The sequence below is a fragment of the Microtus ochrogaster genome, linkage group LG9 (assembly GCF_000317375.1).
Source record: "Microtus ochrogaster isolate Prairie Vole_2 linkage group LG9, MicOch1.0, whole genome shotgun sequence".
Lineage (NCBI taxonomy): Eukaryota > Metazoa > Chordata > Mammalia > Rodentia > Cricetidae > Microtus > Microtus ochrogaster.
This window is the reverse complement of record NC_022034.1, coordinates 19,909,736-19,923,890: the sequence shown is the minus strand read 5'-3', so window position 1 is coordinate 19,923,890 and position 14,155 is coordinate 19,909,736. Positions and strand designations below refer to the sequence as shown.

General features: G+C 33.9%; 1 protein-coding gene across 6 annotated transcripts in view; it reads right to left on the bottom strand.

Moving 5' to 3' along the window:
- The window catches only part of Grik2 (glutamate ionotropic receptor kainate type subunit 2), a 588,331-nt gene that overhangs the window by 375,903 nt on the left and 198,273 nt on the right, over nt 1-14,155 (bottom strand). For all 6 annotated transcript variants that reach the window (XM_026787407.1, XM_005363515.2, XM_005363512.2 and 3 more), the window contains exons 3-4: nt 4,601-4,768; nt 1,265-1,522 (exon numbers count right to left, since the gene is read on the bottom strand). In XM_026787407.1, coding sequence (XP_026643208.1) covers nt 1,265-1,522; nt 4,601-4,768 — 426 coding nt within the window. The remainder of the gene's footprint in view (nt 1-1,264; nt 1,523-4,600; nt 4,769-14,155) is intronic.

Sequence of the window (14,155 nt, the reverse complement as noted above, 5' to 3'; positions counted from 1 at the left end):
AGAAGACTTTGATATAAGAATCACTACGCTCCCCTCTAACTGCCAGCAGAATGATGCAGAAAAGAAATACGATTCTAAAATAAAATTAACTTCTAATAAGGCTAGGTCTTTCTTAGCTCAGTGAAAATATGTTTAAAACTATTTTCATTATTCTTCCAACCCTGAAACTCTTTGTTCTTCTAGCAGAGTTCCTATCTGTCCATTTGCATTGATAATTTCATTATAAAATGGATAAATTTCTACACAAAGTTTTGTTCGTGGCAAGCATACAAAGTGAATGGAAACAAAGCATGTTCCTGCCGTATTTGGGGAGAACTTAAATTTAAATTAATTTTAATCTCAATGTAAATTTGAAGGCATAGCAAAAAAGACCTAAAATAAATTTTTGCATCTAATTTAAATATTTAGTATACTGAAATTTTTCCTGAAATGAAATCAATTACCATGATAAACATAGCAATTACTTTGCTAAAATAATTGTCAGTAGAAAGCTACAGGTTTGATTTTACTGTTTATTTTCTGATGTTCTTTGAGACTTGTTTTAAATTCATAATGTAAGATAAAAGTCAACCATTATTAATAGCCATTAAAACAACACTGTAGAGAAAATATTTCTTAAACTATCTTAAGCAGTGGCATGAATAGTATTTCATTAAATTTTATTTGTAATTCTATTTTCTAAATTTTTAATTGTTTTTACACAGAAGTAGTACCCAAAATCTTAAATATTTTGATACTCTCATTTGTTGCACTGTTTAGAAAAACGAAAGTTTAAATTTCAACATACTACTTAAAGATACTTAAAGATTTGTATTTTATTATTCACTATATCCATAATTTGCATAAAACAGAAAAAATATTGTGTCAAATTGTAAATTTATTGATGTTGAGAAAATACCATGAAACTTTGCAGTAGGAAACCTCTCAATCTAACTAAAATCATTTTAATAATAATTTAATATGATAACCATATTAATTTTATTTTCTATTTTCAATGTAGGATTCAAACTCCTGATGCTTATTTTATATATTCAAAGAAAATATATTTGATTGGGTTGTTATTTTCTGGAGCAAGTGTTGATATTTGGCTCCAATACCTTGTAGTCCTTCCACATAAACCCAACAATAAAAATAATAATAAATTAACGAACAACAACAAATTTAAACTAATAAAGGAAAACAAAACACAGAAGAACAGAAAGCACCTGGGATGTACTCCTGAATGTAATGAGCCTAAAGCAGCCACAGAGGCCGCTGCTCTTACCAGTGCTGTCGTCGTACACAACTGTGACTGTTTTCCACTTGAAAAACTGCACCAAATCCAAGATGGCTCGGCTAAGGGAAGAGAAGTCTGGGTAGAGACTGACGTAGAAGGAATCCTTGTTGTCGGACACCTGGTGCTTCCAGCGGGTCTGTATGTGAGGAACCCCCAGGGCATTACAGATGGATTGGACTGCATTGGCTGATGAGCTGTGTGAAGGCCCAAAGATAGCAGCCACCCCAAGTGACAGCTGATCACAAGCTGAAGAGGAGAAAGGAATATGTTAACAAGGAGGGGAAAGGAAGGTGTGAACTGCTATTAAATTCTAAAACATTCTTCCTGGTAAAGATCCTTTTTTCTTAAGTATAACTCTGCACTTCATGAAACATATATCTATATATACATACACATATACATTTGTATATGTATTTATATATGAGGTTATAATTACATCATTCTTTCTTTCCCTCTCTTCTCTCCAAACCTTCTTCCACATTCCCCTTCTCTCCTTAGCTTTTAAATTCATATCCTCCTTTTCTTTAATTGATGTGTGTGTGTTCCTAAATACACAAGTAAAACCAGTTCCATCGATATAATGTTACTTTCATGTATATTTTCTAAGTTGACCATTTGCTATTGCATAGCCAATAGGTATGCTATTCTCAGGGAACAGTTTCTCCTGCTCTCAGCCTTCCTCCACGGACTATTGTTAGGTCATTGTCTAGGCTGAGGCCTCATGAACTTAAGACTGAATATTTTCAGTTTTTAAAAAGAGAGTTTATTCAGTCAATTTAGTACGAACTAAACTTCAAATAACTCCATAAATAATGTCAAGGAATGGTGGCCAAAGGAAAAAATAAAAGGAATATTTTCAGCATAAAATGTGTGATGCATAAACACCTAAGCATGAACACATTTAAAATTAGGTAAAATTTAGTTGTAAAAGTCACTTGCTTATGCTTCCTTTAAGAATTCCATATGACATAAATAAACTGATTTTGACCATACTGGTTACGATTTTCCAAATAATGATCAGAACTCTAAATTAGTGAAAGACCAATTCTGAAATCACAATCAAAATGGGATTTTAATTCCTATATTTAGAGACCAATGACCTTCCTTCATTTGTGACAAATCAAAATCCAATAAAAGCTGAAAACACTAGGAATCTTTCTATGCTTTTGAATAACACAGGAGTGTTTGTTTTGTTTTTGTTTTTATAATCTATTTAGTTTTTGAGAACTTGTTTTCCTTTGCTCCCCAGACTGGCCTCATCTGCGTGTTTTTTCTGCCTCCAGAGGAGTTAGGACGGTAGTAGAATTGTGCCACCTACCAAGGTAAAAAGAGACTAAAAGTATTGTATGAATCAATTAGTAATTTAGTTATAAAACAATTATGAAGTATTCACGAATGGAGCCTAGTAGTATAATTTATGAAATGTATAAGAAAAAAGCATCAGATAAAATTTAAATTCAAAATTTATTTTATTTCTTTTTGGATTCAAAAGATTAAAAATACTTTTAAATGTCTCAGTTGGTTATTCTTTTAAAGTTAGTCATTAATGTCATGATCATTGTGTACATTTGTAGGGTAGGATATCTATCAGATTCAAAATCTACTTTGGATCTCTTTTCCTTTATATATTTCTTTATAACCTAAGCAATAATAGCTCAATATACAAGATGTGAAATATAGAATTAACCCTTTTTACTTGTGACAAAGAAAGTTATTTATTTGAGTTTTCCTAGATCTTGGCCAGATTACAAATGAGTTATTAATGGATGTTTACTCTGTACATTTCTTTCTTTTTTAAAAACATCATGAATGTTCTGTCTGTATGTATGCCTGCCCACCAGAAGAGGGCACCAGATCTCATAGATGGTTGTGAGCCACCATGTGGTTGCTGGGAATTGAACTCAGGACCTCGGGAAGAGCAGCCAGTGTTCTTAACCTCTGAGGCATCTCTCCAGCCCCTTACTCTGTTCATTTCTTATAACATTTTATAAACCAGTTGAAGTTGACTTTATTACGTAAGAATTGTACTAGGGCATTTCCTAATAGTATTCTGTTTGCTGTCAGGAAAATCCGAGTCTATAATTTTACACCCAAGTTTTGAAGTCACCATGAAGAAATCTATTAATATTTTATCTGCATTTTACTCCTCTATAAGATTCAGCCTGAATGCTTTACTTAACCCCAGAGTTTATTCTTTCTTTAATGAGAATAATCATGAGCTATGCTACTAATAAATGCACTTGTCTTGCAATTAATGACTTAGCTTGCCTTAGTTGTGACAAACAGAACATTTTACAGTCAACTCTAACCTTTTCCCTCCAGTCTTTTTAAATCTTTTATCATTATGACATGGATCTGAAATGTGGAAACTAATTTGCATTCACAAAGATATGAATTCAAAGGGCAAGCAGAATATGGCTTTAAAAAACACAGGTTAGCATCTGGGAAAAGAAAGAGACTTTTATCTTGAGCAGCATTGTACCTTACCAACAGTCATTAATATTAATATACTTAGAAGAACATTTCATCAAATTAGAATTACAAATAATTATATATGTTTCCATAGATGTGAGGTAGCTAGTGAAACAATATTAGCATTACAGAAAGGTAAACAACATTTTAAAGTATATAGTGACAATCAAGGTTACTTTAGTACTCTCTGGCAATGTCCATTTCATAAATGGTAACTGTGCCAAAGATAGGACGTGCCTTTTTATAATATCATCTATGTATATAAGAAAAGATCATCTACGTGACAATATGTAAATACGTACCCATCAAACAGATTCACTACTGATACTGCTGTTTGCATTATATATGACTGGATAATGGCTCTTTTTTAAAAATTTGCTTTAATGATTTTATTTTATTTGTATTTTTTTGTCACATGTAAATCTCTATACCACACAATTCAAGTGCCATCAGAAGCCAGAAGAGGAAGTCAGGACCTCTGGAACTAAAGTTACAGATACTTGTTCATTGCTATTCGGGTACTGAGAATTTAACCTAGGTTCCCAAGAAGAATTCTTTTAGAATTGAATTCATTTCAGTTAATTTTTAAAAACTTTAATAACAATGCATAGAGATCAGTAGGGAAGAACAATATATCTACCACAAATTTAATTTTACTTACTAGTGTTTTTGGTTTTTTTTTTTTTAAGTTAACCACATCAATGTTTTCTCTAATAAAATGCATGCAGATATTAAAGACAAATCATTCCACATTAATGTTCTTAATAACTTATTAATTACATAAGGGAACCAATAATTCTCTTAAACACACCTATAAATCTGAATTCTAGAAACCATAGTAAATAGTTTTACCTTTCTTAGATGCTTCAAAACTGTCATAGAGGTTGATCTTCTGGGTATCATAAGTTAAGGTGGTATTGGGCAGCAGAGTCCTGTTCCTGTTGATTGTGTTCACAGCAAATCTGAATGCAAGTTCTTCAGCTCCCATGGGGCCAGACTCCACATATTCAAAAATACCACCTAGAAAAGCAAGAGAACAATTGTAGAAGCATTAAATTGTATGAATGTTTTGAAACAATTATACATGTATATGTAAGTGTGTGTGTGTGTGTGTGTGATAATCTGTTTTACAAGGGGAGTTGTATTTACTATTTTTCTTTTCTTTCTTTTTTATTTATTTTTGTTTGTTTTCATTTTTCTAGACAGGATTTCCCTGTAGCTTTGGATCCTGCCCTGGAGATCACTTTGTAGACCAGGCTGGCCTCAAGCTCACAGTGATCCACCTGTCTCTGCTTCCCGAGTGCTGGGAGTAAAGGAATGTGGCATCACCATCCAGTCTGTACTTCCTTTTTTATGAACATTTAGATATTATATATTATAAAAAAAAATTTTAGAATTTTGCATAATTTAACTTTTTGTTGGTTTGTTTCTCAAGAAAGAGTTTCCCTATAGTTTTGGAGCCTTCCCTGGAACTAGCTCTCGTAAACTAGACTGGCCTTAAACTCACAGAGATCCACCTGCCTCTGCCTCTCGATTGCTGGGATAAAAGGTGTGTGCCACCACTACCTGGTTTATCATTGTTCAAACATACTTTTTCTTTCATGTTTGATAATTACTTATTTTAAGTCAACAAACATAAGCTGAAAATGATATGCTGTTTTTATGTACTAACACAGAATTGTTGACATTGAATAATTCCAAACTATAATGTTTTTCTTGGGAAGATTGAATTAAATTTATTTTCATTAAGTAAGATATCACACTTCTTTAGCCCATTGTTTATATTTACAGTGACTGTCTTGGCAAATTATCCACAATGGTAAAATAGTGCATTTACATCTTAGGGTAGCCAACAAATATCTAATTGGAGTCAAAACATACTCAATATTTGAAAATTCAGGCTAGATACTAGAAATCTAGCCAATTTCCTATGGCTGGAACAGTCACAGACTCTATAGGGGCACCTGCTTGCTATTCCTTATTTTCCTAAACCAATATAATAAACTATATTCTAAATACTTATGCATATGTACAAAGATAACTATAACTCTCACTCCTCAAAAAATAACCTTTATGTAGCAAACAGAAGCTACTACAGAACACATAAGGGCTCAAAGCACAGAGTGTATATGATTTCAGGGTGCACTACCCCAGTTGGTACATCTACAACACAGATCCATACCTGACTCAGGGAACATTGCAGAAGAAAGAGTAGAAAGATTGGAAAAGCCAAACAATCATGTTGTTCATTACTAAATAGTGTCTACAAGATTTGGTAGGAATCTACATCCATGACGTCTCAACAACATTATTACTTGAATAAGATCTTCAAAATGACAATGCCAGTTGATGTGCCAATTATGCTGGGGAAATTTCATATGATCCCACCCCTACCTAGATAAAGAGTTCCAATCAGTGAAAGGGTACTGAGGGAGGGAAATAGTTTTCTCCAGGACTAAGACCTCCAGATATGTTATTCAGTTTTAACCGTATTAAAATATGAATTTGTAAAAAAATAATATTTAATATTTAAACATTTACATGAATAAAATCATAAAAGTATGAAGATATGAAAATTTTAGCATTTTCCTCTATGAAATTGGACAAACTAGGCTTGTTCTCTTAATTTTGCTAAACTGTCTCTTTCAGAAGACATGACAGTCGTGAATGCTGCTTTTTCAAAGCAAAGTTCCTCTCTTATCTGATCTAAAGAACTGTAAGTAACATAGTGTTTGTTGCCCTGCCTCATGTCTTCACTCTGGTCCTGCCTTCCCCCTCTTTGGTATAATTTCCTTCTCTTCTTGTGTAATTGAGTAATTAACATGTCTGACTTTCACAGAATCTCTTCCTTATTGTCCAAATGTCATCTTGTACCATGGATAGCAAACTACGCTCTGAGTTTAATAAGAAGTATGCTATGATAAGACCTACTCTAACTAGGAGGAATTATAACTGAGAAAACACAGGGATAAGAAAAATTTACATTCAAGAAGAATAAGGAAATTTATAATTTGATGTCATATTGGCTTAAAATAATCAAATAAATATTGTAGTTACTAAAGCAATCAACTGGAGAAATAGAATTTTAATGTATATAAAATTATTCATGGCTTAAGTTAAGCATAAGGATAAAAGGAATTTACGTTTCCAATGTTATTCTTAACCCAACAACATGGCCTTGCAAATGTTGAAGGCAAGGGTGCTATGAAGAGAATCTGTAATGGCAAAACCGATTTACATTTTGGCTCTGCACTTGTCACTGTGCCAATTTGGGCACTTGTTTAAAATCTCTATCTAAGTTTGTTTTGCTTTGGTTTTGTTTTTTGAGGTGGGATGATGCTAAGAAATTCTACTAGATAGAGTTGTTTTAAAGATGAAATGCTAGCTTATACTAAAGACTGAAAAGAGAAGGCATTTGACAAGGGTGAAATTCACTAAGTTTTCAAAGTAATAAGATGTAGAAAATTTTAACAAGAATGAGATCCCAATGCCAAATCCACAAGCTAAAATGTCACAGGGCCAAGGTTACAATCTGTCTATAGCTTGCTTCAAACTGTTGCCTGTTCCACAATGAATTAACAGTGTTCTTCAAAACTTTACTCAGGCAAAACACACAGAATTTCCTATACTGTGTGATAAGATGGTTCAAATAAGATGTAATTAGATATTGAAGATTTTTCACATAGAAGTAAAAAAAGACTTGCATCTGCACAGTACTGTCAAAGTTTACTATGAATAAAATGTCATTAAGGAACTGGAAACATGGAGTAGTTTACAAATTCTCAAATAACATAAAAAATGGAATTTCTGTGTAACATATTGAAATGGTCAATATATATATTATACAGTTATAGTTTTACCTTAATATATATGCATATATATGTGTATATATATATATATATATTATGTCAACCACTGGTTCTTCTTTTGTTATACTATCTATACAATGACAGATGTACTTGTTAGGCAATATAACCATCACAAAGTCAATGTTAGGTGGAATACATGCAAGAAAAATATATTAAAGAGCTACCAGATATACATAAAGACTGGGTTTCACATTTACATCAGCCTTTTCAACATTAACTGACCTTTTTGATTAGCTAGAAAGTGGGAATTTTTTTTTTTAGTCAGTTATCAAACACATTTTTCATTTCAGAAGATGGACAACCAGATGTACTCCACAGCGAGGTCAAAGGTGAAGATGTTGCAGTGAGACTGTAAGGATTAACTGTTCTTGATTTCTCCACGGAATTATTAATGGAACTTCATTGTGTTAATGTGTTTTATTTGGATATCTGAATGCAGAGCTGAAGGAGTACTCTGAAGATCTACTAACACATATAAACAGGGCTAGCTATAGCACAAGAGAAATCTTAAAAGCATAGATATAATTTTGATTCAGGTTATGGTAAGAAAGAAGACTACCACCTACCTGAGAACTAAAGGAAGATACAGTGATGGTGCTGAATGATCTTCTCAACCTCTCAAAACAAGACTCACACACCAATGCACTACCATGCTCACATTCTGCACAGCTATACATATTGAGCTATAAAAAATAAACATTACTGATTTGTAACTGTGAAAAACAAAAGATCTGTTTCCCTGTTGTTACCCAACTAAAGAAGGGAAGGGGGAAACAAGCCTGGCATTTTGTGAATAGTTTTATCTGTTTTTTAGAGAATACCTAAAAGATTAATGCTCTAAGCCTTGTCTAGCAGCACACATTCATCTTAGTACTCAGGAGGCAGAGGAAGACAGTTTTTTTTTTCTGCAAATTTGAATCTAACCTGATCTATATAGCCCCAGGTCATAAGGATTATACAAGGATTATACAAGGATACCATGCCAATAATAATAAGAACTGTCATGGCTACATAATGAGACCTTTCAATAACAACAACAGATAATATAAAGAGAAAGATTCTCACTTCACTACCAAATTTTGGAGTTCTCCTTACCATAGAGGATGTACATTTTGGAATTTACTATTCTTTCTATAGGTCTTCTAGACTTTAGTCTTCAGCTCTCTTTTCTTTTTGATATGGCTTTCTTATATTGGATATTTATTCATAAATGAAAATTTAGAGTTGTATGTAACATTTCATAAACATGTAGTTCATTAAGAAAGAATTACTTGAATAGCTCATAAATCATATTTGATAAATTCTAGAGTGATAACTATACAGACCTGTGTGATCTTGAAACAGCATTTTAGAAATCTATAAGTGTGTTCATTGTGGTCTTATACTAGCATTTGTCCAGTTTCAAACTTGGGGATTCAAGGGACACTTGGTATTTTCAAATTCTTTACTCTTTATTGGATCCAGACAATTTTTACTGCCTTTCCAGGTTGACCTTTGATTTTTTTTCACATAGAATAATATAATCATTCTCAAAGCTTTATTTTTCTTTGCTTTGTTTCTGTGAATTAAAAGAAACGAATTATGTCTTATAGCCTCTATTTTAAATAATAAAATCCCTGCAGTTGTCCTTCTCTGGCTCATATTAAAAATTAACAGGTTTCAGCATTGTATCATTAGTTTGCTAGGAGAAGGAGTAAAGACTTGGAGAAAAATGACAGTTTCACTACTGTTTTGTAGACACAGACTAAATGGTAAGGAACTTAAACAGAAAAAACAATGCCAAAATGTACAAGCGAACATCATCCAATAATGAAATAAAATATTTATTAATCAGTTGCTGAAACATTTCCATGCTTCTTTTCTGTAGATCAATATAAACTACTACAGAGGATTGTATGACTCATAAACCTATGATTAATGCGACAACCAAAAACTTTTTATGCCTAAGATGAGGTCTCATTTTAAATGGGTACAATCATTGCACCATAGACTTTTAGTTCAATATGAAGTCAATGTTCTGAGTCATTGTTTTCCCAGAATATGTACTTGATTTCTGAGTAATTGTTTTAGTAAAGTTATTTTTCATGTACCTCTGCACAGTTGACCAGCTGTCTCCTCATTTGGAATTTTGTAGAAATAATTATTCAGAACATGAAAAATTGTTAACAGTTCTTAATTTTATATAATGTGCTGTTAAATAATATATACAATCTTTAATTTTTGAAATTATAATAAAATTGCATTATTTTCCACTTTCTTTCCCCCCCAAATTCTCTAATATAGTACCTGTTTTTTTTTAATTCATAGCCTCTTTTTGTCATTAGTTACAACATATACCTATATGTACACATAGATATTCCTAAATATAATAACATACTCAGTCACTATAATGTTATATGTATATTTTCAGGATTAATCATTCGGTATTGGATAACCAATTAGTGTACTCTTCCCTGGAAAAGCCTATTTCTTCTGCTTTCAGAGTTCCTTAAATACCCATGTTACCTTAGTGGATTTCAGGCCTCCTGGGCTTTCTCCATCTACCTTAGAATATTTATTGTTGATATCCTACATTTGAATGACAATGGCCCCCAAAGAACCATAGATTTGAATGACTGCTTAACAGACACTATTAGGAGATGTGGCATTTCAAGAGTAAGTGTGACCTTGGAGGAATTACAGCACTGGGGTGGGCTTTGAAGTTTCAAGCTCAAACAAGTCCCAATCTCTCCTTGTCTGCTACCTATGAATATGAATGTAGAACTCTCAGCTACTCTCCAGCATTGTATCTGCTTGAGTGCTGCACGTTCTCTGCCACGCTGAAAATGGACAAAGGATCTGAAAATGTAAGCAAGTGCCAGGTAAATAGTCTTTTATAAGCGTTGCTGTGGCATGGTTTCTCTTTACAGTAATAGAATCCTAAGACACATTTCTCCTGCTAACAGAATACAAGTCTCTATCATATCATCAGTAACATCACTGTAAATATTTCAGATACTTGACTAAACCCAACTGTATTCTTTTATATGTAGTCATTTATTCCTCATGAATTTGCAAATTTCTATCTCACTGTGGCTAGTGTCACTTATTTCTGTACACTTCAACCAGGGTAGTATTTCTAAAGAGTGTTTTTGAACTAGTCATTCAACTTAACAAAATCTTTCCACCATGGTCTCTCCTTAAGCTTATAGCCTCTTCATGGTCTAGCTTTAGGTTCTTTTCTTTCCTTTTTTTCTTTTTGCATCTTTATTATTATTATTACAAATTTTCACTTCCTCCCCTCCTCCCACTTCCCTTCCCCTTTCTCTATTTCCCCTCCCCCTTCCTCTTCAGTCCAAAGTCAGGGTTCCCTGCCCTGTGGGAAGTCCAAGGTCCTTCCCCCTCCATCCAGGTCTAGGAAGGTGAGCATCCAAACAGACTAGGCTCCCACAAAGCCAGTACATGCAGTAGAATCAAAGCCCAGTGGCATTGTCCTTGGCTTCTTAGTCAGCCCTCATTATCAGCCACATTCAGAGAGTCCAGTTTGATCACATGCTCCATCAGTTCCAGTACAGCTGGCCTTGGTGAGTTCCCATTAGTTCAACCCCACCTTCACTTCCCTGAGTCCCAGAACTAAGTCAAACCACTTATTGCTTCCTTAGTAAAACCGAATCCAATGCCTCTGCCTCTTGGCAAATGGCACTTCTCTGCTCAGGAACCAAGACTCCACATACATACACAGGCACAGACACAGATACAGACACAGACACACACACACACACACACACACACACACACACACACACATTTGCAATGATATTATGCATTATGCGCTCAGGGAAAAGGGTGGCCATCTCTCTTACATTTTTCAGTGGAAATCACCTTCAGCAATCTTTGTCTTAGTTTTGTGTTCTCATAATTTCAGATTCATTTAAACATTGAATTTCATACTCTTTCTATTTGATGTTTAAGAATGCTAAGCCACTGTCAAATAAGTTTGTGTATGAGTTTCCTCTAACTGAAGGATGAAACTTTTTTGCCATCAATATTTATTGAGATCAGACTACATATCAGACATTTCTGTAATACTTAAATTATATATTAGATACTTTTAAATTTTTGTGATAAAACATTATGACCAAGGCAACTTATAGAAATGTATTGAGGATTACAGTTTCAGAGAGTGAGTCTATGAGCTTACATTTGATCCACAAGCATGAGTCAGAGAGAGCTCACTGGAAAAAGTATGGACATACCTCTTCCCAGAAGGCCATACTTTCTAATCCTCCTCAAATAGTTCTAGGAACTAAGGAACAAGCATTGAAAACATGAGCTTATGTGGGCCAATCTTATTCAAACCACCACAGTCCACTCCTTAAATTCCTTTGACTTTGTCCATATTATAAAACAAAACGTATTTAGTCCAACTTTAAAAGTCCCCATAGTCTGTCATAATCCCCACATAGTTTAAATTTCCAACTTCAAAAGTCTCTTCTGAAACTCAAGGCAATTTCTTAATTGTTACTCCTGTAAAATCAAAAGTCAAATTATATGTTTCCAACATACTATCACACAGAACATATATTACCATCCCAAAAGGAATGAATGATGTCAGAGTAAGGAAATGCTGGACCAAAGTGAGACTGAAATTGATCAGGAAACTCTATATCCTACAGCTCTAGGTCAGATGTCAAAATGCTTACGTGTCTATATCCTTCTAGGTTTTCTGACTGAAGCACAATCCTCTCTAGTACGCAGGTTTCCCTGGCAGATTTATATCCCCTGGCTCTGGCACTTCCAACATCCTGGGATCTCCAGTGCAATTTAGGTTTCACTTTCCCTCCCATATTCACAGAATGGTCTCTCAGAGTCTCCCAACAAGGACTCCTTTCCCACATACCTAGCCTGAACTATCCTCCAGTTCCTCGAGTGAGCTTTTCTAAACATGGAATTTAACAAACTCTTTTAATATGTTTACCAGAATTTCAATTATTGAGCCTTTGTTTTATGTTAAAACTACAGCTCTCTGATGAGCATTACACAGTAGATACTTAAATTTTTCTTACACTAATATAATTTCTACGACTTGTGGTGTGTCTCATGACTATAATTCCAGCACTCAGGAGGTGGGAGTGGGACATCAGGGGCATTCAAGGTCAGTTAGGGCTGCACAATAGCCTCTATGGGGAAAACACTTGGAAAGAATCAAAAGGAAGAATCTTTTTAATCAGAATAAATATCCAAATATTGATTCAAATATTCATTATAGAAATTAATTACATTAGCTTTATAAAAAATGCCCTTGAAGGTTAAACAGAAAGAAAATCTTTTAGAAAGGCACCTATCGGCAGGCAAATATAATGTCACCTTTGCATCCCCCAGCAAAGCACTGATCTTGTTAACAGAATACGGGAATAACTTCTTTGCTGAAAATTTCTCCTAGGCTTCGTACATGCTTATTGATTCACAAGCAAATGGTTTACATCAAAAACAAACCATCAGTTTAAATTGGAAACCTAAAAATTAGTGCAAAACAAGTAAATAAAAATGAATTTTTTGGTAATTTTTAAAATTCTCTCCTATATAGACAAGCTGCAAAAGGAAAAGGCACCTAATAATTCCCCTGAGATAGGCTATCTAGATATGGTAAAGGGAGGGTTGCAAAGAATTAGAAAAAACTGGCAGAAGTTTTTTTCAACATGGGACTATTTCTCTGTTTATTCAACTAATACTTCATTTAAAGGAAACAATGATAACTGTATTATTTACTTAGATTTGTTTATTTTATTAAGTTTTACCTGACAGCTCTTGCTACTCAGACCAAAATGCATCAAGGTGTGCAGATTGAAGCTAGAGAACTCCACCAGATGAAGGTATTCTAGTCATTTCTGGTTCTTTAAAACAATACTCTCTTATCTTCTCCAGGTGCTTACACTGCTACACAAATTACTATAAAAGGTAACTTAATTGATATCGACAAAGGCAAATGGCTCCATCACTAGGCAGCACCCTGTCAGAGGACTGAAGAGCAACCATGGGTTCCTCTGATAGGGAGTTAAAAAGTTACAGGTTTAAGCAAGACTTGCAAGCATTCCCATTGGCATAAAGCCACGGATCAGAAGAAAGACATTTAGTTCTTTTTAATTCAAAACTCAACTCCCATTCCCTGTATCATTTATCATAACAGATGTTCTGATTGTCATTCCCTGGTCACCATCTACAGTGTACATGTTTATATAATTACAAAAGAAAAGAGGTTAAAACATGTGCCTCACCCAATACTGTCAGAATGAACTGATACAAGGCTTCATACTGGGGAACTAAGTGAGAAAGAATAAATGTAACACTAATAAAATATACAAAACCAACAACTAAAATTCTTTTCTAATCCAACCTTCATATACTATTCCTCCCAATAGACATATGAGAAGCAGCATACGTCTTTACTTGTTTAGTGTGACCTAGTTGAAGGCAGCCTAGAGTTATGGAAGGAATTTGTACTACATTTATAGGATGTCATGAATAGGTATGTTGTTGAATTAAGAGCGGTGGAGCTGCA